At 47.9% G+C, this 25556-nt stretch overlaps 2 protein-coding genes and 1 long non-coding RNA gene across 5 annotated transcripts; 1 reads left to right on the top strand and 2 right to left on the bottom strand.

Moving 5' to 3' along the window:
• Positions 1-38: 38 nt before the first annotated feature.
• Positions 39-22103, top strand: LOC121170398. Of its 2 annotated transcripts, none has more exons than XR_005885953.1 (3): positions 39-201; positions 14921-15064; positions 22024-22103. It is a non-coding gene; the product is annotated as an uncharacterized LOC121170398 (long non-coding RNA). The 2 variants fall into 2 exon arrangements; XR_005885954.1 differs by lacking the exon at positions 39-201 and adding an exon at positions 13922-14009.
• On the bottom strand, positions 1207-5111 carry ALDOC (aldolase, fructose-bisphosphate C). The gene is made up of 9 exons (XM_041001546.1): positions 4985-5111; positions 3491-3618; positions 3187-3398; positions 3027-3081; positions 2771-2931; positions 2580-2663; positions 2200-2374; positions 1874-2073; positions 1207-1706 (listed from the first exon to the last, which is right to left on the bottom strand). Exons 2-9 carry the CDS (start codon positions 3600-3602, stop codon positions 1611-1613), a joined length of 1095 nt encoding a protein of 364 aa, XP_040857480.1. The 5' UTR covers positions 3603-3618; positions 4985-5111; the 3' UTR covers positions 1207-1610.
• On the bottom strand, positions 5725-24699 carry SPAG5 (sperm associated antigen 5). Of its 2 annotated transcripts, XM_041001543.1 has the most exons (25): positions 24584-24699; positions 24261-24386; positions 22406-22806; positions 21800-22342; positions 21533-21707; positions 15081-15155; positions 14089-14181; positions 13868-14002; positions 13542-13661; positions 13364-13456; positions 13149-13262; positions 12681-12774; positions 12381-12528; positions 12197-12299; positions 11928-12061; positions 11587-11725; positions 8121-8232; positions 7889-7975; positions 7507-7627; positions 7283-7394; positions 6811-6891; positions 6519-6674; positions 6340-6414; positions 6164-6244; positions 5725-5918 (listed from the first exon to the last, which is right to left on the bottom strand). In XM_041001543.1, exons 1-25 carry the CDS (start codon positions 24632-24634, stop codon positions 5847-5849), a joined length of 3441 nt encoding a protein of 1146 aa, XP_040857477.1. In that variant the 5' UTR covers positions 24635-24699; the 3' UTR covers positions 5725-5846. The 2 variants fall into 2 exon arrangements, with proteins under 2 accessions (XP_040857477.1, XP_040857476.1); XM_041001542.1 differs by having other exon boundaries at positions 21800-22806.
• Between the last annotated feature and the right edge of the window lie 857 nt (positions 24700-25556).

Raw genomic sequence — 25556 nt, 5'->3', positions numbered from 1 at the left:
TGTGGCCCGAGACACTTGTTGCCCTTGGGAATACTACACTCCTTGCCCCGGGGATTACGTTGGGGCAGTTCTGACGCTTTCAGGCGGCTGAAAACTGGAGATACTTCGATAAGATTCGTGTTAAGCACCTGACACACAGACCTCTTGTATCAACTCTTCCGGTTGCCTAGGTTCGTCTTCTGGAGCTTCGGACACGGAAGGGTAAGCTAGTATCTTTTAGCATAACCGGCTCTCCTGGGTTTTTTATGTTTATTTGAATTCATTTCCATTGGAAAAGTCATAATACTTCCCTAATAAAAATATTGAGACTTCATGAGCACAGATTTTGAATCTTGGTTACTTTCTGATCCTGGCTTCACTGCTTATCATCTGTGTAATTCTTAAGGTCTCTCTAAGGCTGTTTCTGGTTTAATAACAGTAGCTTCTAGTTGTCCTAAATGAGTTAACCCACGTGAAATGATCAGATCAAAGGTTGGCAGGAGCCTGTAGCAAGAACCATGGGATGGTTGTCTGTTTTGAGTATAGGGCCAAGCCACACCAGGAGGAGAATGGGTGGCCTCCTCAGTTCACACAAAACACAATATGCTTGTTCTCCTATCCTTCAGCTGCTCAGGTAAACCCAGATTCTCAACCTGCTTCACACTCCAGCCTACTGGTCAAGCCCAGATGGAGGCTCACCAAGTCCTCTTGACCCATAGATTGGCCCCCCCTCGGTACTCACTCTGACCCCAGTTGGGAGAGGGGCATAGTCTTCTGCAACCTGATAAATGCCTGGCTCAGCCCCCAAGCCTTGAGATTATTCCTATGATTCCTCCTAGTAGAATGTGTAAGGCCCCAGCAGGGCTCAACCAAGAAGTGAAAGACTCCCACCTCCTCTTATTGGCTTGTCAAACTTCCTGCTTTGGGCCTTGTAAAAACTGGCCTTCGAGAAGTGCTGAAATCTTTTCTCATGCCAACCCTTGAAGGAGCAGCAGCCTGGGCCTCTGAAGTGGCAGTCCCTGGAAAACTTATAACCCACCTCCCTGCCCTCACTCCAGCCTTGGACACCAACAGGCAAAAGAGCCTACTGGCAATGGTAATTGGGTGCGGCCTTCCTCCATAAACTTGAAGCCTAGGAAAAACACAAATCTCACCCTCTCTACCAACAGAGATCAGAAACTGGGAGGTGGGAATCTGGTGAGAAAAACAGACAGACCAAGTAGCACATTTTGCTACCATTTATTTGCTATGTGGTATGTATTCAAGGCATGAGTCAGGGCTGACGTCCTACCCTCGGATCCCAGGAGAGAGGGCAGGCAAGAAGGAGAGCCCAAGGAGGAGCTACTCTGTCGTAGGCAAAATGTGGAGGCTTGCAGAGGTAGGGGGGACACCCAGGCATCCTGCTCTGACTTTATCAAGTTATCCTGCCTCGGTCCTGAGGGATTCCCCCTTCCCATCCTGTGGTCCTAGGTCAGCAATGGGGAATGGAAGGTGGGGGAAAGAAAAGGAAGATGACTTGATACTGCAACAAAGGCATTTCTGCCTTGCATGGCTATTTGACCCCAGCTGTGACTACAAGCAACAATGGGTGCAGGTGGCTGGGCCAAGGGCTGTGCTGTGGAAGCGCGTACTCAGTAGGCATGGTTGGCAATGTAGAGGGACTGTGCGGCCGCTCCACCTTCTTCTCCACTGCCTTCATACTTGCCCTGGGCTGCAAGGCCATTCACCTGCAAAAGGCAAAGGGGGAGGGGAAGGTAAGCAAGTGGAGGGAGGAGCTAGCTCACATGTGCCAAACCTTGCCCAGGCTACAGCCTGTGGGTGTTCCCTGGTCACCACCTCTATCCTAGTTGATCCCAGTTACACACACCCCACCACACCACCTCCAGCTCCCAACCTCGGCCCGCTTGATGAACTCCTCAGTGGCAGCCCCAGCGTTGTCCTGTTGCCCTCGCCAGGCATTGAGTGCAGAAGCCTGCAAGGCACGTCCATAGGAGAAGGTGAGGGCCCAGGGCCGGGGGAGGGGGCAGCGGTTGATGGCATTGAGGTTGAGTGAGGCCTCCTCTTCACTCTGACCCCCAGACAGGAAGGTTACACCTAGGACAGAGGACAGAAGAGAGACTGGTTGGTTATTTCCTGTTGTTCCACGGTAAGGTCTCCCTGAAGGCCACACAATGAATGATGGGCTTTGGGTGGCCCTAAGGGTAGGGAGTAAAGTAGTACCTGGCACAGCTGGGGGCACAGTACGACGCAAGGCAGTGACAGTGGCCATGGCTATCTCCTCTGGGGTATATTTGATGGGACAGGCATGGCCAGGAGTCACCATGTTGGGCTTCAGCAGCGTCCCCTCCAGGTACACATGATGGTCACTCAGGGCCTTGTACACAGCAGCCAGGACCTGGGGAGCAGAGGATGTTTACAAAGAGTCTGGGCCCCACTCTTCACTGCATGGAGTGGGGAGCGGGTGCAAGATGAGGGCTCAGGACCAGCTCAGGCTTGTGCTCAGTGAAGCAGCATAGAGGACCATAAGTCAGGGCCCTGGGAAACAGCACACCTGCCAGGCTCTCTCTGCTGCCTGTGTCTGTGCCCAGGTACGGACTCACCTTCTCTGTAACATACTGGCAGCGTTTAAGGTCATGGTCCCCATCAGGTAGGATCTCAGGTTCCACAATAGGCACGATGCCATTCTGTGGGCAAAGCAGAGTAGCTTGGGAAGGGCAGACAGTGGGATAGAAGTCCCGTCACCCTCTCCCACCAGGCACAGGGAACCCATCTGAAACCCCAACCCACACACCTGCTGGCAGATGCTGGCATAGCGGGCCAGTACATTGGCATTCTCCAGAATGGCAAGTGCTGAGGGTGTACGTTCGCTGATCTTCAGCACACAGCGCCACTTGGCAAAGTCGGCGCCATCCTTCTTGTACTGGGCACAGCGTTCCGAGAGCCCATCCAGTCCTGCAAGCATAATGCCAGCTTCTTCATCCTGCCCCTCTCCTGCTGCCAACAGCCACCTGACGCCCCCATGGTCTTGACGCCTACCCAGTCTGTACCTTGAGTGGTGGTTTCTCCATCAGTCCCAGCCAGAGGCACCACACCCTTGTCTACCTGCAGGGGAAGAACAGGCTGAGAGCTGACTCTGGCCAAGACTCTCCTTGCCACCCATCCTGTGTACCTCTATTTCTACTGCCTGTTCAGGACCAGGGTCCGCACCTTTATACCCACAACGATGCCCTTATCCTGGATAGTACGGACGAAGGGAACACCATGGTCATCTTTCTGGTAGAGGGTCTCGTGGAAGAAAATGACCCCTCCAATGCACTTCTTCACGCGGTCGTCAGCACTGAACAGGACCTGGCGGTATAGCCGGCGGTTCTCCTCTGTGTTCTCCACGCCGATTTGGCTCAGCCGCTTGGCCATGCTGCCTGGAGGCAAACAGAGTGGGGCAGCAAGGCCACAGCCCACAGGGTTCCCTGGCCATCACCTGTACCCTACCTGGTCCCAGGCCCCCACCTACCTACAGATTCATCTGCAGCCAGAATGCCTTTGCCTGGGGCCACAATCCGGAGAGCGATGTCATTCAGTTCCTTCTTCTGCTCAGCAGAAAGGGCTGGGTATGAGTGAGGCATGGCTGGCGTTGGCTCTCTGGAGTAGAAAAAATAGAAAAGTTGGACCCCATCCTTTACCTTCTCAACTTCTGGTCCTGCTTAAATGGGTCACACAGCCTCTCTACCACAAACACGGGGCTGGGGACACATCAGCGGTTCTTGGCTTGGGTCCTGGGCATCCAAGTGGCAACAATCCTGTTGGGCCCCAGTTCCCACATCTTCTTTTGTCTCTGGTGGGCATCTTTCCCAGCCCTGAAGAAACATGCAGGGTAGGGGGTGGGGAGGGAGGTCAACCAAAAAGCTACAGGTCTTATGAAACTTCTGCCCTGTTGAAGCTTTAAAAAAAATTTATTTATTTTTATTGGAAAAGTAGATATACAGATACATCTTCTGTCATGGGTTCACTCACAAGTGGCCACAATGGCCAGAGCTAAGCTGATCTGAAGCTAGAACTTCCTGCAGGTCTCCCATGCTGGAGCAGGGTCCCAAGACTTTGGGTCATTCCCACCGTTTCCCCAGGGCACAAGCAGAGAGCTGGTAGGTAGAGCAGCCGAGACTCAAACAGGCGTCCATATGGAATCCCAAGCATACAAGGTGAGGATTTAACCACTAGGCTATTGTGCTGGACCCAAATGCACTAGCTTCTAAGGCTTCCAACTATGGCAAAAGAACCTCCCCACCTTTCCTAACCCCAGCTGCTAGGGAAGGTTGGGAGGAGTGGGGCAGGTAAGGAGTGAAGCAGCTCCAGGAGTAGTCTCAGGGTTCCCTAACCTTTCCTTTTCACAGTGCAAGCTACACCTATTGCCCACTCCCACCCCCAGTGCCACAGGTGGGCCCCCAGTGGGGCTTGCAAATGTTGCAGGAACCAATAAGATCAGGTCAGCTAAGTGAGAATGGTAAGATAGAGGTCATCTCCAATGTGACCAGACTCATCAGCTGTGCTTAGTTCCCCATTACCCAGGCACCCAGGGGGAAAGGAACTGAGAGCCTGCAAAAGGGAGGGCGAGGTGCAGGAGGAGCAGAAGGGAGATCTGGAGGAGATGATGTGACAATATGTCACAGGGAGGGACCTGGGCCAAAGGAGAGAGAGAAGGCAAAAGAACACAGAGGGAAGCTCGTCTAGGTGGAGAGGAAATAGGCTGAGACTAAGATGGACCAGGAACGAGGAAGACACCAGGAGACACTGAGGAGGATTTGGGACTGGGAAAGCTAAAGTGTAAGGGGCAGGGTTAAGAAGAAGGGGCGGTTGGGAGAAGCTGAGCCATAGGGTTTCAGGGGCGCTAATGTTAGCAGACAGCCCAAAAAGTGCCCATCCAGTCCTAGGGAGCAAGGCACTGGGCGCTGGGGTAGAAGCCGAGAGGAAGCTGTGATGGTAAACGGCTGTTGCCTGGCGGGGGCATTACCTGTGCACAGTCAGTCGGCTATCCTCGGCAGCCACAGGAACGGCTCGGGTCCCGTAAGCGACTGCAGCAGCTCCAGCCGGGCTCGAGTAAATGAGGCTGCGGATGCCGCAGAGCTACGTGACTCCCCGGGAGGCGGGGCCGGCACCTCCCGCCCTGACCACGCCCCTCCCAGGATGGCTGGCAGTCCAGAGCCAGGACTGCCATGCACTGTCCCGCTCCTGCTTCTTGGAGCCCGGCCAGCAGGGCCCCAGGGGCAGAAAATTGCTTTTTATTTCTGCCCCAGTAGCCTTTACCATGTATGTACCCAGCACTGTGGGGCATTGAAGCCTAGGCTGGCAAAAACAAATCTGGTAACAACCACCGTAGGTGAGGTTGGTGGGACAGAGGCCTCGAGGAGGTGCCCAAGTTCAGGGTTGAACTGAGCTTCTCTGTCCTCAGCCCCTTAATTACCAAAACCTACCCGCTCTACCCAACCCCCACCCCAGAGAATGAAGCCTGTTCTCTTCCCCCCAGGCCAGGAGCCAGGGAACAGGCAGTCCAGTGCCCAGTCTTCAGGGCAGAAAGAGAAGGAGGAAGGGCAGCCTTGACTGTGGAGGCAGCCTGAGGTGGAGAGGGATGTGTGGAGGGTGACAAACAGGAGGGCCAAGCCGCCTCCTTCCAGACCTCACCAGCCCATCCGCTCCCAATAAATAATTAAAATTCAGTGAACAAAAAAGACACACAGATTCCTTGAGCTTGAAGAGATACATTAAATATACTTTATTTAAATAGTATTACACAAAGCTGGCTCTAGGCCAGTTGGTCTTGCTGGTAGGGTAAGGGGTACTGTAGGCAAAAAGGGGTGCAGCACATTCCAGTTTTCTCAGCTCAGAAATTCCAGCAATCCTTGTAGTTCCTTGCAACCCTTCACTACCTCTGGGATGGATAACAGAGTCTGGAGAAAGAGGCAGAAAAAAGGCAGTTCAGGACCACAGGCCAAAGACCCAAGGCTCCAAGCCCAGAAAGCAGCCATTGAATTAGAGGGGGAAGAAAACGGAAGCAGGCAGCTGGGCCCAGCTCTCAGCACAGGCTGAGGGTGAGTGCTGTGTTCCTCAGTGCTTCCGGGGGCCAGGTCCCGTTCCAGGACTAAGCCCACAACCAAGGTTCTATCAAACTTCCCTTTCCAACCTCCACTTGTACCTCATAAATATGCTGAACAATGTCATCTAATTTCTTCAATTCCTTGTCCGAGCGCCGAAGGTTCTCCTCCAAGATGTTCCTCTGGAAAACAAATAGGTTCACAAGCCCTGTTTCAAAGAACACATGCAGGGCATTTGCTATAGGAAACGGCCTTTAAAAAGCGTCAGGATTCTTACATGGCCCTGGAACTTGACTACGAGTTTTGCCTTCTCATTTTTCATCTCCAGGAACATCATCCTCAGCTTGTCCACCTACAGATGCGTACAGATTAGCAGGGGCTCACTGGTTGCCCCAACTCCTCTGCCTAATGGAGATCCCCATCAGATGCCCAGCTCCTCCAGTACTAGGGAGTTACCTCCTGAGAGAGCCACACTTTCTCTTGGATCCAGTTAGTGTCCGCGGGCTGACAGTTGGGGTCCATCTGGCCCGCCAGGGTCTCCTGGAGCACTTTAGTTTCTGTCTCTGCACGCCGAAGTGAGCGGGTGAGCTGGATCACCTCCTCTCTGAGACTCTGGGAACAAGAAATAAGGAGTTATCCTGCAAAAGGGTCTCTCCCCCTCTCACAGTCAATATGACGCCAAGGCAGATAACGTTATCTGTCATGGTTGGGACAGAGCCAGAGGTCCTGGCATCACGAAGGGACCTACTATGAGCTCGCCGCTCTTGTCTATCTGCTCTAGGATCTTCTCGTTCTGCTTCTGTATCACTTCCTCAAGCTCCTTTTCATTCTGTGAGGGGAAAAGGAGGTGAGAAGGCAGGAAAGGAGAGTTGGCTTCTTGGCAGCCCTTGTCAGGAGACAGGAGAGAATGGCTAGCTCAGGCTCTACCCAACAGGGACCAGATGCTCCCACTCCACTTCCAAGGCCGAAACAGGCCAGGCACATGCCAGTGTCAGGGGAGTTTTTGCTAGGGTTCGTGACTTCTCCTGGGTCTGCCTGGGAAGACAGCTTAGCCCTGTAGCTGATTCCCAAATATGTGAAATATCTCATCCTGGAAGGGCAAAACTAGGGCAGTAGTTGGAAAATCCCCACCACCCAGATTCCTGGATAGACCATGGCTCCCAGTGGGCCATAGAGCTGCCCCAGTTCTTTGTCGCTCCATTTCTAGGCCCCTCCTTCACCTTGTAGCGCAAGCACAAGGCCTGGTTCAGCTTCTCAATGTCTGCTTCCTTGGCTTTCTGGGCCTCCTGATGCTGTTCTTCCTGGGCCTGCAGCCTAGCCTGCAGATCACAGCTAGGGGAGAGAAGAAGTCAGTATCACTCCTATGCTCTGGGACACCAGTGGGACCCTTGGCCAAAGGGGCCGCCTCAGTGTCCTGCTGTCACCAGGACCAGATCCCGCTCACATTTTTTGCTGCAGGGTGCTGATGGCTTCTTCTTTGGACTCCTGCACCTGGGAACACAGGTTCTGAAGTTTGAGAATCATAGTACTCATTTCTGCCAGGCTCGTCTCCATGCTGGGGGTCTCTGAAAGACAAGGTCCTAAATAGAGGTCCTTTGGCCTTGGACAGAAGTGGAGTACACTCATCACCTCCACAACTTTCATCCATGTTTTCTGCCTGCAGGATCTGAGTGTCTGCAACAATACAGGCCCCAAGAGGCAGAAATATAATGAGCCCAGGTAGAATTGAGGTTTTTAGAACAAAGTACTTCTCTCACTGCTTGGTTTTCACTCAACACCACCAGATTTTCTAGAAATGAGGCAGAATCCCTGGAGCCATCCCTAACCTGTAGGCTGAAGGGAAACCAGCGACACTACTCGGGTGAAAGCACTCGTCTCACTTCCAACCAAGGGCACAGGAGCTGACTCTGGGTCTGCAATGAAGAGATTAGTGTCAGGATGGGCTCTTCTGGGATCCCAGTCTGAGATGTCCCATCGTGGAAGCCAGGGAGAAGCAGGCAGGAGCAAGGTCACAACTTTCCCACCCCACCCCATCCCCCAAATCCCAGGGTTTTTAACCTTCATCTGTCGCTGCTGTCAAGATGCTGGCTGACAAGGTACTGTCATCGGGCAGAGCGTGTCCCTGGGTAGGAGTCCATGCTGTGCTCAGCAGAAGGGTCTCTGGTTCAGCCTAAGAGCATATCAGAAAAAAAAAGTATCAATCAATCAATCAAGGGGTGGTGTTGTGCTGCAGTGGGTTGGGCTGCTGCCTGTGATGCTAACATCTTATATGGATGCCACTTGGGAGTCCTGGCTGCTCCACTTCCAATCCGGCTCCCTACTAACACATCCGGAAAGCAGCAAAAGATGGTCCTGCCACCCATGTGGGAGACCATGTGGGAAGTGATACAGAGGAAGCTTCTGGCTTCAGCCTGGCCCAACCCCAGCTGCAGTTGTGGCCTTTTTGAGGAGTGTACCAATGGATGGAAGATCACTCTTTCTGTTTATAACTCTGCTTTTCAAATAAATAAAATAAATCTTAAAATAGTAGCAAGAAAATAAACAGTCAGCTCTGAGTGATTGATTCCCTGAGTTCCTACAAGCTCTGGTTGTCTCTTCCAGAATGTCATTCTACCCAGTGCTTCAATTCTGTCTTCCACTGTTCCATGAATACCTTTCCCTCAATGTGGTTATATTCTTTAGAAACTTCCCCTAATAAAACAATAATTTTAAAACAAAAACAAAACCAAAATCCTCTTTCTTAGGATTGGTGAAAACCAAGCAGTGAAAAGTACTTTGCTATAAAAAATCTGACTTTAACTATTACATTTTCTCTTTCCTTTTAAAGCCTATACTTCTTGCCTAGCATTATCACCATCTATTGATGCCACAGTTTACTACACTCCAGCATGTGACCTACCAGTCTACCAAAAACTCATCTGGTCACTAGTGATCCTTTAACACACTTTCCATTTCTTGTTGTAAATGGACTTATTTGATATCATGACTATTTTCTTTTAGAAATGTTACTTTTTGGGACCGGGGCAATGGCCTAGTGGCTAAAGTCCTCGCCTTCAACAAGCCGGGATCCCATATGGACACTGATTCTAATCCCAGTGGCCCTGCTTCCCATCCAGCTCCCTGCTTATGGCCTGGGAAGTCAGTCGAGCATGGACCAAAGCTTTGGGACCCTGCACCCGCGTGGGAGACCTGGAGGAAGTTCCTGGCTCCTGGCTTCAGATAGGCATAGCACTGGCCACTTGGGGAATGAATCATCAGATGGAGGATCTTCCTCTCTGTCTCTCCTCTTCTCTGTATATCTGACTTTGCAATAAAAAAAAAAAAAAAAAAAAAAAAAAGAAATGTCACTCTTTCATAGGAGGACCTCACACTTTTTTGCCAATTTTTTCTCTCTACCCAGAGATCATTCATTAACTGCTGGACTTCTGTGGGTTCAGCCCTTGGCCCGCTTTTTAATTTAATCCATTCCCCGGGTGGCCTCGCTTCAGGAGCTCCACAAAAACATCCCCCTCAGACTTCCACTTCCACATGAATGACTCTTCAATCTCTTTTTCTCAATTGGATTTTTTCCCATTCTCCAGACAGAAAGGCTAATGGCCTGTGAAAAATCAACTAGAATGTTCCACAGTCCACTTGCAACTAAGTATGTATAAAGCTGAGTTGGCCATTTTCCCTCTTGTACCCCATCAAAAACCTGTCCTACTCTTGAATTTACTATTCTAGAGTGGGAATAGAGGAATGGGGGAGGATTTGGAAGGCAACAGATTTCAGCTTGTAGGTTGAATGTGTCTTGCCAACTGTTTCAAAAATCAAGTTTTATTGGAATTCACTCATTTAATTGACATATTTGTCTGTAACAATATGTCGCAGAGGATTAACCGATTGAGCCATTGTGCTGGGAATCGTGACTGCTTTTTACAAAGATACAGTTGAGAAAGTGAGACAGGGCCTGGAATATTGGCTCAATTGGCTAATCCTCCCCTTGTAACCACTGGGATCCCATATGGGCACTGGTTCACGTTTCAGCTGCTCCACTTCCCACCCAGCTCCCTGTTTGTGGCCTAGGAAAGCAGTAGAGGATGGCCCAAAGCCTTAGGATCCTGCACCTATGTGGGAGACCTGGACAGAACTCCTAGCTCCTGGCTTCAGATGGGCTTAGCTCCTGCCATTACGCTATTTGTGGAGTGAACCAGCAGATGGAAGATCTTTCTGTCTCTCCTTCTCTCTGTAGATCTGCCTTTCCAGTAAAAACAAATAAATCTTAAAAAAAAAGTACATGTAGTGTACTGTGTACATAGGACTTTGTATATATGATGTCGCCAGGCAGTTACATAGAACTTCTCTATACTATTCCCTCCTTGACTTTCAGGTACTCTCCTCTCTGCCTGGTGGGCCTTCTATATATGGATCTCTTCCCTACAAACTCCTAAACCTCAAGATTCTGCTGTAGGCCACCTGCTTTGAGAAAAATCTTCATTCTCAAAGATAGATCTCAGCCTCCTTTTTTTGTAGTCCCTGCAGACCCCTAATATGATTTTTTAAAAAGATTTTATTTTATTTTTACTGCAAAGTCAGATATACATAGAGGAGGAGAGACAAAGAGGAAGATCTTCCATCTGATGATTCATTCCCCAAGTGACCACAATGGCCAGAGCTGAGCTGATCCGGAGCTAGGAGCCAGGAGCCAGGAGCTTCTTCCAGGTCTCCCACGCGGGTGCAGAGTCCCAAAGCTTTGGGCCATCCTCGGCTGCTTTCCCATAGGCAGGGAGCTGGATGGGAAGCAGGGCATTCAGGATTAGAACCAGCACCCATATAGGATCCCGGCACGATTAGGGCAAGGACTTTAGCCGTAAAGCCACCGAGCTGGGCGGCCTAATATGATCTTAAGTCAAGGTGACAGCTTTACATTCATCTTCCTTACTAGATTGTAGATTCTTTGCCATTTCCTGTGCCTGGGTAACATATCATAAGCATCTCCAGGTTTCAAGATCTTATATGTACGTTAAATGTTGGAAAAGCTAATCATCTCCACATTCTGTAAGATTACAAGCACCTATTTAATGTTTAGCATACACTATGGGGAAGCAAAAAATGGGGCTAAATTTATGTTTTCTTTCTTTTTTCTTTCCTGCTTTCTTTAAATGTGGTCTAATTGAAGAGAAATAGCTAAGGCGAATTAACACAAGTTCAAAAGGATAGCAAATTTGTGAGGAGTATGACAGAAATAATCACTGAATCCTTGTTAATTTGGGAGCATTTCAAAGAAATGAGCTAAGGAAGAAAGATTTTAATAGGAAAGCAAAAAGCATTTCCAGTCTGGGTGTGAGTAGTGACAGGACAAAGTATACAGAGCCAGTCCAGGCAGTCTAGTTGAAGCAAGAGTTCATAATGGGGACCAGGGAGACTGATGACAAAAGGTTGTCAGGTGAACAACCAAAAGTTACTGTAGGTGGCAGAGCAGTGTTTTAGAGGAAGTCCAACTATACTGTACAATACAATTGGTAAAGAAGAGAAAGAACCCTACCTCTTGCTTTAGCTTTGTCTGTAGGAAGAGGGTCAGCTTCTGTAGTTGTTCAGTAATCACCCCTAGCTCTTGAGAATACTGCCGTGTCTTCTCCAGGTCTTGTTCCTGGTTTTCTGCTATAGTGTTGGCCAGGTTAGCCCTGAAATAAAGAACATGGAGGATGGCCAAACACAAACCAGGTTTACTCTCTCTGAACCTGTCTCCTGAACTCTCACAGAGCTGCATTCAAACACACACAGAAACAAGTTGGTCATAATTCTCTTTTGAGACTGGCCTCTAGAAGTGTTCCTGTGAAAAACGAGTACTTGATGGAGAAGCACAAAAATATGCTGAAGTCTTACTTCAGGTTCTCCATGGTGTCCTTGAGGGTCTCGCACTGCAGGCTGCGCTCCCGGAGCACTTCCAGAGTAGCTTTCAGCTGACACTCAACCTGGCCCAGCTCTAAGTGGGCAACCTGATTCTCTTGGTCTGCAAACTGGAAAAACAAGAGAAGGAAAGGAAAGAAGCAACTCCTGCCCCCACTCGTCCTTGTCCATTCCTCACCTCAATACCATCAGGCAATTCATAAGACCAGATCCCTTGTCCCCTTGTCCCAAGCTGTGTTACTTACTTCCAGCGTCTCCTTCAGGTCCTGTACCTCCTTGGCCAGGACAGCCTGCTGTTGCTGCAGTTCTGCCTGTGTGAGTTTTAGTGCCGCCTCCTCCTTTTGCCATCTGACAGAGATCTTATGTTAGATTCTATTTGGCCCATATATGCTGGGTGCCCACTGGCAAAAGAACATGATGAGAACTCACTGAGCAGCTTGCTCCTCCTTGCTCTGGGTAAGATGGCTGAGTAATTCATCCTTCGTAGCCAGGACCTGGGCACAATGGGCATGCTGACTCTGCAGCTCTTTTAGCTGGCTGTCGACACCAGCCAGAATCTGCAGCTGAGCTCGGAGATCTAGAACAAAAGTACCCTAATGACACCAACGCAGTTACCAGGTTGGAAACTACCCACAATTCCCTGCTCTATTGCCACACTCATAGCCTTAGCACATCTCAACTGCTTGCACGCACATTCATGTGTGCACATACACACACACACAGAGGCACCTGTTGCCAGACGACTGTTTTCCAATTCCAGTTGTTCTACTTGGCCTTTACAGTGTTCTAAATGGGCAGAGACTTGTTCCAGCTCCCTGGAAACCTGAGAAGAAAAGAAAGTTTCCTTCCTACAGTTTCCCCGGGGGGGAAAAAAAAATTCCAGGACCTAGTTCAAATTCTCTTTCTGGACAAGGTAGTGAACTACCTTGATCCCAGACAGTAATGCTGCACGAAATAAGGTAGATCCTCAAAAAGAAGGAAAAGGAGAAAAACTGTTAAAGTGAAGAAGGTGCTGAAGAGCAAGGGAAACAACTGGGCTTGAGATCATTTTACAGCTAAGGGACTTGGGTGGTCTCCAAACTCCCAGGATGAAAAAGCAGACAAATCCAATGTAAGAGGCTAATGACAGCACATATTTGAAAGGCCTTTTGCAAAGCAGAAAATCAAGTCTAAGAAGTTTCCACTCCTGGTTTGTACCTGCTGCTTCTTCTCAATGGCGGCATCACGTTCCTGGAGGGCCTGCCGGCTTTTGGCTGCGAGTTTTTCTGTGAGCTGATGACACCGACTCAGCAAAGCTGTCCAGGTTGTATACTACCAGGGGAAGCAGGCAGGTCAGCTGAGCACGCTTGAGGCAAGGCTCCTAACAGGGCCGCCCATAAGTTAGGGAGTGGTTGACAGTCCCAAATACTCACATCCAGTTGCATGGACAGCCAGTCCTGTTGCAAGGTAGACGTCAGGTTCACTGTCTGCTGGACCACTTCTTCCTGCTCGGTTTGAAGTTCTACCTGTAGAGAGGACTGCCTATGAAGGGGGCAGCAACATCCAAGTGTATCAGTGGGAACTCTGGGAAAGAAAATGCCCTTCAATTACCAGCTGGGCCTGGGCCTGCTTCAGCAGTCCTTGGAATTCCTTCATGGATGTCAAGTCATGTTGCAGCTGACTGATGCGCTGGCTCGAGTGTGCACAGAAAGCCTCCAGCACTGCCTCTGCCTGTGTTACCAAAGAGGATGCAAGGACACAGTAGACAGCTGAGGGGAATGGCAGAAAAAGCCACAGCCAGCCAGCAGCCCACTAGTTCAGCCCATTCCCCTTGCTGGGCATTTCTCAGGCCGCTCAGATTCTGTATCTTCAGTGCATTCCTATGAGAATGTGAGGTAGAGTCCTCCCAATCCAGGAACAGGCACCCAGTACCTTACCGCATCCTTGCCTCTGAGGGCCATTTCCTCTCCGTGCCTTGCCTCTTCTTTTTCTGCACTGAGACTCTGGAGCTTTGCCCTCAATTTCTTCAACATATCAGAGCAGCAGGAAACCAGTGTTTCTGCACGCTGAGACTACAAGGTAAGAATCAGGTGCTGTGTCGGTGCCCTTTTCTTGGCTTCAAACCCCCCAACAATGCCTCTGTCTCCACGCTGCTTACCTCCTGGTTCACAGTAATTTTATCTTCCTCTAAGTGCAGCAGGGAGAGGTGAAGCAAGGATGTCAGCTCTTTACAGGCTAGCATCCATGATTGCTGTTGAGAGAAAGATGGTCGTGCAACATCAGATACAAGCATTAAGGAAGAAGCAGGAGCCCTGGGAAGGAAAGGCACTGATCCCACTTCCCAATAAGGAAAGATCATTTACCAAGGTTTGAAAGTGTCTCTTTATCCCCACAGCTGTGTATTGCTAGCTACCAACCATCCAGAATTCTCCATTCTTTTTTCTTTACATTTTATTTATTTGAGAGGCAGACAGACATAAAGAGCTCCAATCTGCTGGTTCATTCTCTCAAATACCCATAAGGCTGAGCCTGGGGCTGGGCCAGGAACCATGAATGCTATCCAGATCTCCTGTTAGTGGCAGGAACCTTATTACTTAGACCGTCACCACTGCTTTCTGGGGTCTACATTAGCAGGAAGCTGGAGCCAGGATCCACAGGCAGATATTTCAATATGGAACATAGATATCTTAACTGCTAGGCCAAATGCCTAGCCCCTATTCTCCATTTTTTTTTCTTAAGTTCTATTTATTTATTTAAAAGGCAAAGTTACAGAGTATGGGCAAAGTGGACAGAGAGACAGAGAGAGAGAGAAAGAGAGAGGGGTGTCTTTCATTCCCGGTTCAGTCCCCAGATGCCTACAACAACCCAGGCAAGGCTAGGCTAGCTTACAACCAAGAACCCAGAACCCAGAATTGCTTCTAGGTCTTTCACATGGGTGGCAGGGACACTAAAGTATTAGTGTCATTGAGCCATTACTTGCTGTCTTGCAGGACCATCTGTGATTAACTGAACGGGAAGTGGAGGCAGGATACAATCCCAGGCGCTCTGACAGAGGACAACAGCATCCAAGCGACAGCTTATCTTGCTGTTCCACAACAGCCACTCCAGATTGGGAGACTCAACAGCGCTGTAAGGTCAGTCGACACTTACCATAACATTCCTGGCTTGCTGCAAGGCCTGTCCAATTTGCTGGTTCTCCTGAAGATGTTGAGGTTTCTCAGTCACCTAGCCAGAGAAAGAATTGTTTCTTTTGAGCAGACAACAGGTACCTCAGTCTCCCCAATATCTGGTGAGTTACAGGAGCCTTTCCTATCAAGAGGAGTGAGTTTTATGACAAGATTAAGCCAAGTCAGAAAGACCAATCAAGACATAGGTAAAAATTCCTTTTTATAATAACTTTGCTAATTATAAAATTAGCACAGGTTTATTACAAAATTTTGGAAAATATAAACATGAATAACAAAGGAAAGGGAAATCATTAATAATTTCAATAGCACAGGATTTCTAACCAATAATACAAAAGCTATTCACAGTGATTACAATGATTTAGAAATAGGGGCTGCCATATAATGCCACCACTTGTGATGCTGGCATCCCATATGGGTGCCAGTTCTGGAATTTTGGTTGCTCCACTTCTGATCCAGCTCCCGGCTCATGGCCTGCGAAAAGCAGTGGAAGATGGCCTAGGTATGGGCCCCTGCCACCCTTGTGGGAGACCCAGATGAAACTCCTGGCTCCTGTTTTCAGCCTGTCAAAGCACTGGCCATTACAGCCATTTGGACAGTGTACTAGCAGATGGAAGATCTCTGATTCTCCCTTTCTCTCTCTGCAATTCTTTAACATATATAGAAAATTGTCAAGTATAATACATCCAAAGATAAATATTTTCCCATATTTTAAGATCTTTAAAATGGAAATGTACATAAGATTTCAGAAAAACCACAAGGACTGACCTTGTGGCACAAATGGTTAAGGCTTAACTTGCAATGTCAGCATTCTATATTAGAGTGCTGGTTTAAAACTCTACTTCCAATTCAGCTCCCTGGTAAGGAAGCATTGAAAGCAGCAGAAGATAGTCCAAATACCTGGGCCCCTGCCACTCAGCTGGAAGACCCTCAATGGAGTTCCTGTCTCTGGCTTTGGCAATCATTTGGAGTGTGAACCAGCAGATGGGAAATCTTTCCCTCTCTCCCTTTCTCTGTCACTTTTTTTTATTTTACTTTATTTCTTTTAAATTTTTTTATTGGAAAGGTGGATATACACAGAGGAGGAGAGACAGAGACAAAGATCTTCCCTCCAATGGTTCACTCCCCAAGTGGCCGCAATGTGGAGCTGAGCCAATCCAAAGCCAGGAGCCAGGAGCTCTTCCGGGTCTCCCACACAGGTGCAGGGTCTTCCAAGGCTTTGGGCCGTCCTCGACTGCTTTCCCAGGCCACAAGCAGGGAGCTGAATGGGAAGCGGGGCTACCGGGATTAGAACTGGCACCCATATGGGATCCTGGAGCGTGCAAGGTGAGGACTTTAGCCACTACACTATCACACTAGGCCCTCTTTGCCTTTCAAATAAATAAAATAAATAAGTACTTTTTTTTTTTCAAAAGGAAGATTCAAAAAAGAAAAACCATAAAAGATTTGGAAATATAGTCATCCTTCAATGTCCATGAAGACTATATCAAAGTGCTTGGTTTAAGTCCTGGCTCTTTCACTTCTGATTTAACTTCCTGCTAATGTGCATCTTGTGAGGCAACAAATGATGGTATAGGTATTTGGGAGCTTTGCCACCCAAATGGAAGACCTGGATCGAGTTGTGGCTTTGTGGCCTGGCCCAGTCCTGGATACTGTTGGCTTTGCAGGAATGAACTAGTAGATGGTAACTCTGTTTCCCATAAAGATAAAACTTACATAAAAATTTGGGCCCAGCAGGATAGCTCAGTGGCTAAATCCTCTTCTTGCCTTGCACAAGGATCCAATAAAGGTACCAGTTCATGTTCCGGCTGTTCTACTTCCTATACAGCTCCCTACTTGTGGCCTGGGAAAGCAGTCGAGGACGGCCCTGGCTTTGGATTGGCTGAAGTCTGGCTATTGAAGCCATTTGGGTAATGAACCAGAGAATAGAAGATCTTTCTATCTCTCCTCTCTGTAAATCTGCTTTCCCAGTAAAAATAACTCTTTTTTTTTTTTTCCAGGAAGCAGAAACTATGCTTTCTTTTTTTTATTTATTTTTTATTTTTTTTTCTTATTGTTAATAACATTGTATTATGTGATATAGTTTTATAGGTGCTTGGATTTCCCCCACTCCTCCCACAACCCTCCCCCCATGGGGCATAACCACAGTTCAAGTTCAGTTGAGATTCCTTCATTGCAAGCACACACCCAGCACCGAGTCCAGCATCTATTTAAAAAAAACTTATAAAAATAAATAGAAGAGTAAAGAAAATGACATTGGACTTGCATATAGCTTACACATCCCTTCGTATTATTTAAATCATCTCTAGATTGTGCATAATTCCTGATATCATGTAAAGCTCTGCAAGTTATTATTATTGTTTAGGGAGCAAAGACAAGAAAAAGAAGTTGTATAAGCTTAATAGATGCATTTTTAGAATATTTTTGATCCATGACTGGTTGAACCCACATACAGGACACAGACACAGACAGCCAGCAGTAAATGTGGGGTCCTGCCTTTATTGTTCAATTTTCCCTCACTGGAAAAGCCCAAGACTCAGATATCTGCTTCTGGGAATCTGCCAAAGCCAAGCACTCCTCATTTTTGTCATCTCAGACCTTCTCCATGCTCATCTGAATTGCGATTTCCTTAAAAAAAAAAAGATTTATTTTATTTTTACTTGAAAGGCAGAGTTAGAGAGAATGAGAGTCAGATCTTCCATCTGCTGGTTCATTCCTTAAATAATTGCAACAGCCAGAGTTGAGAGCTGATCTGAAGCCAGGAGCTTCTTCCAGTTCTCCTGTGGTACAGGGGTCCAAGGACTTGAGCCCCTTCCCTGTTCTCCCAGGTTATTTAGCAGGGAGCTGGAGCCAAAGTGGAACAGCTAGAGACACAAACTGGTGCCCAGATGGGACGCTGGTGCCACAGGATGAGGCTTAGCCTTGTATACCACATTGCTGGCCCTGATTTCCTTTCTGTAAAATTATTTCTTCCATGTTACCAAAAATTCATCGTAAATATTTTTCAATGATTACAAAATAGTCCATTTTATGAAAGAACCATTTATTCCATCTTTTGTACTCTGTTGCTATCTTTATGCAGAATTCTTTGGGATACAGTGGAGTTACTGGGTCAAAAATTTGAACTATTTTTCAAAAAAGGATGATTATATTTATATTCTACTGATGAAAAGACAGCATGTCACTATCTGTTTTATTCTTTGATTTCTGAAAAAACTGACATCTCATTGTTTCAATCTGCACTTCTTTGATTACCAGTAATGCTATTTTCTTTTCCTTAACTGTTTTGGGGCAGATAAAAATCTTAGCAGTAGATAAGTAGAGTAAATAGATAACTCTGATTTCAAAAGCAATAGAGCCCTAGGAAAATTCAAATATTAAAAGAAAGCAGCAGTAGTCTTCATTACTGCCAGGAACAGCCACTGTGTGGGAAACAGGCCCCGGGCAGAGCAGCAGTGCTGAGTCATGATGCTGTACCATCTGGATTGAAGGAAGCAGTCACATCATCCTCAGGTCTCTCGGAGTCCATCACTCCCTTCCCCAGCAAGGCAGGCATCATTAACTGCTGCATCGTGCAGTAAGGCACGGAGTGCCCCTCAAGCCCTGGATAGGACACACATACAGCTCAGAGCTGGGCAGTCAGGCAGGTGATGAGATTAGCATGAAGGAGGCAGCCAAGCGGCAAGGACATGGCCTGGTGATGGGGAAAGGCTGAAGCTGATGTCATTTCCTCTCTGGTTCTGCTTCAGTTGCCTTTAGAGGGACCTGGCACGTGCCAGGGGAACGGGGTGCAAGGCAGATTCCCAGATAGGAAACAAGGTCAAGGACAAAAGGAAAAGGCTGCAAAGAAAACACAGGAGAGAGACTGCGCAGCTAAAGAGAGGAGGCTCTTATGGTTTCCAGGACTTTTGGCACCTCCATGTCATTACTTTGAGGATATTTCAACCCAAAGATGGACTTTGGTCATTTGAGATCATTTTAACTCAGTAGCAACTACTGTTTCCACAGCCACTATTAAGGCCCGCCCGACCCTGACACCGTTCCTTCCTCCCAGGCCTCTTTTGTCACAGACTCAGTCCTTTGGTACAGTGGCCTTTGAACTGCTTTCCTCTCATATCTCCTACAATCATTTTGAAAAGACTATTTTTAAGTTTAAATTGCTGCAAAGGCTATAATTTCCAATATATTATAAATACTGATTATTTGAAACAGAATAGTTAAATCATTCTTAACAAAACGGTTAAATCATTCTTAAGTATATACAACAGCATTATGATATTATAACTATCATAATGATTTTGATGGCTATCTACTTGATAGCTTTTAAAAATATAAGAAAAAGCTCTTAACAGAAAGCGTATCATTCCTTTGTCTCTTTTAACCTATATTTTTATTCCTCATTTCATAATTTCATCCTAATATATTTTTATACTTTAAAGTCTATTATTAACTAGCATATCTATAATAATAATAAAAATTCACTTAAATTTTAAGACAGGCATAGTGGACCAGTAGGTTGTAGTACAGTAGGTTAAGTTGGGAGCCTATATCCGTAGTGGAGTACTTGGTTCAAGACCTGCCTACTCTGCATTTCTGGTCCAGCTTCCTGTTCATACTTCTGGGAGGTAACAGCGAGGCCTAGTTCTTTGGTGCCTGCCTTCATGTGGGAGTCTTAGACGGAGTTTCTAGTTCTGGCTTCAGTGTGCCCTAATCCTGGCCTTTGTGGCCATTTGTAAGTAAAGCCAAGGAAACTAGAAAATGGAAGACCTCTCCCTGTTTCTCTATCCCTCTAACTTTCAAATATGTAAATATTTTTAAAGCTAGCCTACATTTTTTTTTTTTTAAGATTTGTTGTTATTGGAAAGTCAGATATACAGAGAAGAAGAGAAACAGAGAGAAAGATCTTCTATCTACTGATTCACTACCCAAGTAGCCGCAAAGGCCAGAGCAGAGCTGATCTGAAGCCAGGAGCCAGGAGCTTCTTCTGGGATCCCATATGGGCACTGGTTCTAATCCCAGCAGCCCCACTTCCCATCCAACTTCCTGCTTATGGCCTAGGAAAGTCTTGGGACCCTGCACCTGTGTGGGAGACCCAGAAGAGGCTTCAGATCAGCTGAGCTCCAGCTGTTGCGGCCACTCGGGGAGTGAATCAACGGACAGAAGATGTTTCTCTCTGGCTCTCCTCCTCTCTGTATATCTGACTTTCCAATAAAAATAAAATAAATATTAAAAAAAGAAAAGATGAAACTCTAGAAACTCAATTCTGCCTTCTCCACCTCCCAAAAAGCAGAGTGACAGAGGGCAGAGGGGAAAGACAGAAGATAGAGATATCCTCTATCTGCTGGTTCGCTCCCCACATAATCACATCAGCTGCTACTGGACCAGACTGAATCCAGCCATCTGGAGTGCCAACTGAGTCTTCCAAATGGGTGACAGAGGCCCAAGCACCTGGGCCATTGACCACTGCTCTACGATGTGCGCCAGCAGCAGAGCAGCCAGATTCAACTGGTGCTCTGATGGATGCTGGCACTGCAAGCAATAGTCTAACTTGATATACCAAAATAACATCCCCCATATCAATTATTTTAGAAGCTATCCTTGCCTGGGGCTGGTGTTGTGGCAGAGCAGGTAAGGCTTCTGCCTGCATGCCAGCATTCCATAGGGGGTACTGGTTTGTGTCTCAGCTGCTACACTTCATTTCTAAGTCACTATTAATGGCCTTGGGAATGGAGGGCCCAGCCATCCATATGGGAGACCCAGATGAATCTCCTGGCTCTTAGCCTTTGCAGCCTTCTGAGGAGTGAACCAGCCAATGAAAGATCTTTCTCTATCACTGTAACTTTGAATTTCAAATAAATAAATCTTAAAAGTAAATACAATTTCACTTACTTATGTTCCCCTGGAAAGTCTTTGATTTATGTTATTTATTTGAAAGGTAAAGTGAGAAAGGGAAAGACAAAGAGGTATGTTCTACCTGGTGGTTCACTCCCCAGATGGTTGCTCTGGATGAGGCTGGGTTAGGCTGAAGTCAGAGTCTGGAACTCCACCCTGATTTCCAGTATAGATGGCAGGAACCCAGATACTTGGGCCATCTTCCACTGCCTTCCCAGACACATCAGCATGAAACTGGATAGGAAGTGTAGTAGCCTGGATTTGAACCAACCCTCTTATATGTGATGCTGGTGTGGTGGCCTAATCTGCCAAGCCACAATGCCAGTACCTCGTTGCAAAGTTTTCATGTACCCCAGGGGTATAGCTAGTACTTAAAACTTTTAAAAGATCTTCCAGAGTATCAACTTTTTCAAACACCTTAAGGAGCCTGTGATTAAGGTCCTTTTTGTTCTCTGGCAGTTTATCAGACTAAATATTGAAACAGGCCCAGTGGGAACCTCCAAGCTTCAGGAAGAACCTTCTTACCTCACTAGGAACAGTGTCTGTCTGGGTGCTGTTGTCCTGGACCTCAAGGTGGGGGACAGACAGCTGGTTCTTCCAGGCCTGTAGCTGGTGGGAGAGAACCTTCAGAAGGACAAGGGAGCTCAGCAGGTTATCTTCAAGGTCATGTCGAGACAAAGCAGTCAGATCTGGAGGACAACTGCAGCAGGAAGAAAACATAAGGAAGAGAGAGGGGAAGGATGGGAGTAGCAGGTCAGGGTAATGGAGCTTACCAGACTATAGGGCACTTACCTCCATGGGGGATGATGTGTCTCAGAGATGCTGTTCTCGGTACCCACTGGGTCTGCCTGGGGCTTGTTTGTACTCTTTTCCTGTGGTGCTGGGGGAGTAAGCCAAGACCCAACAGAACAGGTGGAGAAAGGAATAGCAATCCCAGCATCCGGAAGCACAGAGGGAAGGGATAAGCTTTGGCGGAGATTCTCTAGCATGACTGAGGTATTTATATCTTTCTCTAGCCAGGCCAGTGGCGACATCCAAGTCTCTGAATCAGAGTTAAGAATCCTACCAGCATCTTCCACTGCTGCACCTGGAACTTCTTGGGATTCCATTTCTACCAGATTTGGAGTCAGACATGTGGACGGTACATTCTCCATGTTTGAGGCAAGCACTTCATCTTCCTGTTTAATCACATTAGGGAGCATGGGAAAACTGCTCTCTTTTTCACCAGGGAAATCAGCTTCTAAGGCAGTTGAAGGGGTAAGGCAGAGCATGGAAGAAGGCAACAAGTCATTAATTTCAGAAGGTGCCAGGTCCTCAGGCACACTCTCAGTCTTCCTGTCCCCCAGGGATTTCCTGGAGCAGTGTAGCTGTTGTTCAGAACAGAGATCTGGTGGCTGCTCCAGACAGAGGGGAGCATCCTGAAATGTAGGTTTCTCAGGTTCAGCAGCAACAACTTCCATAGAGGGTGCCACCTTTTTATTCCCCACATCTTCTGGCCTCATGGGCTCATCTAGAGAGATTCTGCTTGTTTCTGTTCCGACATCTGAATGGGCCTCAGAGGTAATCTCTTGCTGCTGTCCCAGTGGAGGGGATTCAAGGACTAAGGTTTGAACCACATTGTTGTCCACGGATTCTACTGTTTCTTCAGAGGTTTGGGAAATAAAAATGGTTTGCGGCTGCTCATCTGATTCATACTGACAAGTGGCGAACTGCTGCCAAGGATGGCTGAATTGTTCTGAAGGAGAGTCTGTCCTCCTGGCATGGACAAAATCCAGTGGGGTGGAAGTGTTGCTGCTTTCCTGCCAAAGGAAGCAAAAGTATTTGGCTAAGGCAGTTAATACAGCTCCCAAACTCAAAAAAAAGGAAAAAATTCTCATTACCTTTGCTGAATAGAAACTCAGACAATCTTTGCTAGTTGTTACAGAGACTCAATAGTAGTGAAAGAAAAGCAGGTAAGTTATTTTAGGTCCCTCCAAGCGAGCTAAGCTAGAGTGTAAACTGAGAATATCTATCTGCGTCACAAGGAGATAATAGTTTGAATGTGATTCCACTCATCCTTATCCCTAATTCCAACTCAGATCCACGAGAAGCAGGGTGAAAGGTCCATGTGGTGTGAGGGAAGGCCCACGCTCTGTTGTTCTCTAGAGTAGGCACGCAAGATTTTCTTCATTTTGGAGCAGATGAGAATTTAGAAACTGGGGTTAGAAAAGGCAACATCTATCTGTGCCAGTGACCTAGACTTCCTGGCCCCCAAGAGCTGACAGTGATCTGCACGCATGGCTTAAGTCACGTGAGCAGCGTGACGCTGGATAGCTCTACCTTTTGTAGCAGAGAAACAAAACACTGATGGACTTCCTACTTCTGGTTCAAAGGCATAAACACAATGGTGTCTGCTACCTCTTTCAGGGTTACTGGACCTGAGACCCAGTGAATACCAAAAGGAAAGTAGGAATGACATGAAATAGATATAGTAGCCAGAGAAAACACAAACCCTAAAGTAATTAGAAAATAAAGAACCCCAACAAAACAGCACTGCTGGAAGAGACAGACGTGCAAGGGGAGGATTTAGCCAGCTGAGTCATTGTGCCAGAATCTAATCATCAAATTTGATCATAAGCTTTCAAGAATCCAGAGCAAGAGAGAAAAAAACACGGTAAATTCACAGCTCTTATTATGAAAAGGACAGTAATTTCTTCAGGCAGACAATTTTCTAGGTAGTTAAGTTGTAAAGTATATGCTTTAGGAACTTTTGAGACAGGTCATTTGCCTGCCTTGGAAAGTTTCTGCAGCAACTGAAAAGCAGTTTGTGCGTGGCTACCTCTCTTAAGACCATGATTTTTAAAAGAGCATCTCAAAATGAGGGCCATTCTGCAAGGAGTAAACTAAGGTGTCCAACTACCCTGCCTTCCAGCACTGCAACTGGATCCCCAGAGACTTCTGGCCCCTCCTGAAGTGAAAGGAATCAGTTCCCCCAGGCAGCAAACACACTTCTTCATATACAAGTCCACGTTAGAGCAAGAAGTCGAACAGGAAAGAAGGTAAGCTACCAGCTAAATGGAGATTCGGGTTCTCAGTGGATTTCCTTTAACTACCCTTGGGCACCTCTCTGTTGGCCTGAATAGCTGTAAATAGAAGTCACGGAGGTAGAAGACTTCATTATCGTTATTAATTATGTTCCAGTCCCGGTCCTTTGCTCCCCTGAGCTCTTGGTTGGCCAACAGCCAGGTGGAGAAGTTGTCCAGGTGGATCTCACCTGCAGCCCCAGCTTGCACAGTGAGGGGGTCAGCGAGGAACACACAGGGGACGCTTCCCCAGAGTTGTTGAGGGCGCCGGGCTGAAGCATAAGTTCTCGGAGAGGAGTTCTCATAGCTGATTTTCCCTGAGAAGAAAAAGGGAGACGAGGGCGAGTGTGAGGAAGCCTGGCTTCTGTCCCTCCTCCCTCTTGACGTCCGACCCCTTCGAGCCGTTGCCACAGAGTGAACAAAGCCTCCTGAGGCTCCCCCGCCCCGGCTCGACCTAGTCCCCTCGCCCCGGCGGGCCGGCCCACGTCTCTCTTCGCCAGACCCTCTCGCTCACCGGCTGAGGGGAAGGCGACAGGCTGAGGTTCAGATTCTTGACCCGCGACATCTTCAGTACAAAAACGTAGATCTATCACCTGCCAGAAACATTCGTGGGACCCAAACCCACCCGCCGTCTTTATTTGAACCGAGTCCGCGCTTCCTGATTGGCTGCGGGCACCGCAGGGCGTCAGGCCGCAGAGGCGCTCAAGGCTGGAGCAGGATGGAGCGTGAGTGGGCGGGACCGTCATTGGCCCCGCCCCTCGCGCTGGCCCCGCCCACGACGCCGCGCTCTCCTCAGCGACGCTGCCTTGGTTGGCGGCTTCGCACTGCAGGCCCGGCAGCTCTGAGGCCGGTTCTTCCCTGAGAGGACCTGACAGAGAGCTCGAAAGTCGGGGAGTCCGTTCTTCCCGCTGCCCGTGAGCCGCCCTCACACCCTGTCAGAAAAGTTGTGTCCAAAGCCTGGCCTTAGGAAGTCTTTGTCAGGTCTTCCTTAGGAGCCTCTCCCTTTAATCTCCACAGGAAAAAGCGGGTTAGGGAGACTCAGACGGGAAAGGTGAGTGGTTGATTTTTCCTGAGGTTTGGTCGGTTCTCCAGTTCTCAATCTAGGCCGCATTGCCACTTTCTGGCCTTTTCCTAGAGCTAACCGTAGGGCTTGCAACAAGTCCACCGTTAAAGCGAGCTAAACGTGTGCTTGGTGTGGTGCCTGCCGCTTCCTGTGGATGCCCATTCACTAGTCCCACTAATTTCCGCTGTCTCTTGCGACCTCTCCAAGTTTGAAATCTCCACTGTAAACTATGGAAAGGCAGGGACCCCTAGATCATCAGTGGGAACTGTATGTTCCTTGGGCGCCTCGACACCGGATTTACTCTTTGGAAGGTCTGAGGACCCTGAGCAGAAGCATTCCCAAAGGGAGAAACCATATATAATCCTTTTTGAACCGCAAGACCCTCACGGGATAGGCCCTTCTAGAACTGAGCAGTTGAGGACCT

Source organism: Ochotona curzoniae, unplaced genomic scaffold (assembly GCF_017591425.1).
Source record: "Ochotona curzoniae isolate NIBS_2020 unplaced genomic scaffold, NIBS_Ocur_1.0 scaffold_2453, whole genome shotgun sequence".
Lineage (NCBI taxonomy): Eukaryota > Metazoa > Chordata > Mammalia > Lagomorpha > Ochotonidae > Ochotona > Ochotona curzoniae.
This window is presented reverse-complemented; position numbering and strand designations above follow the sequence as displayed.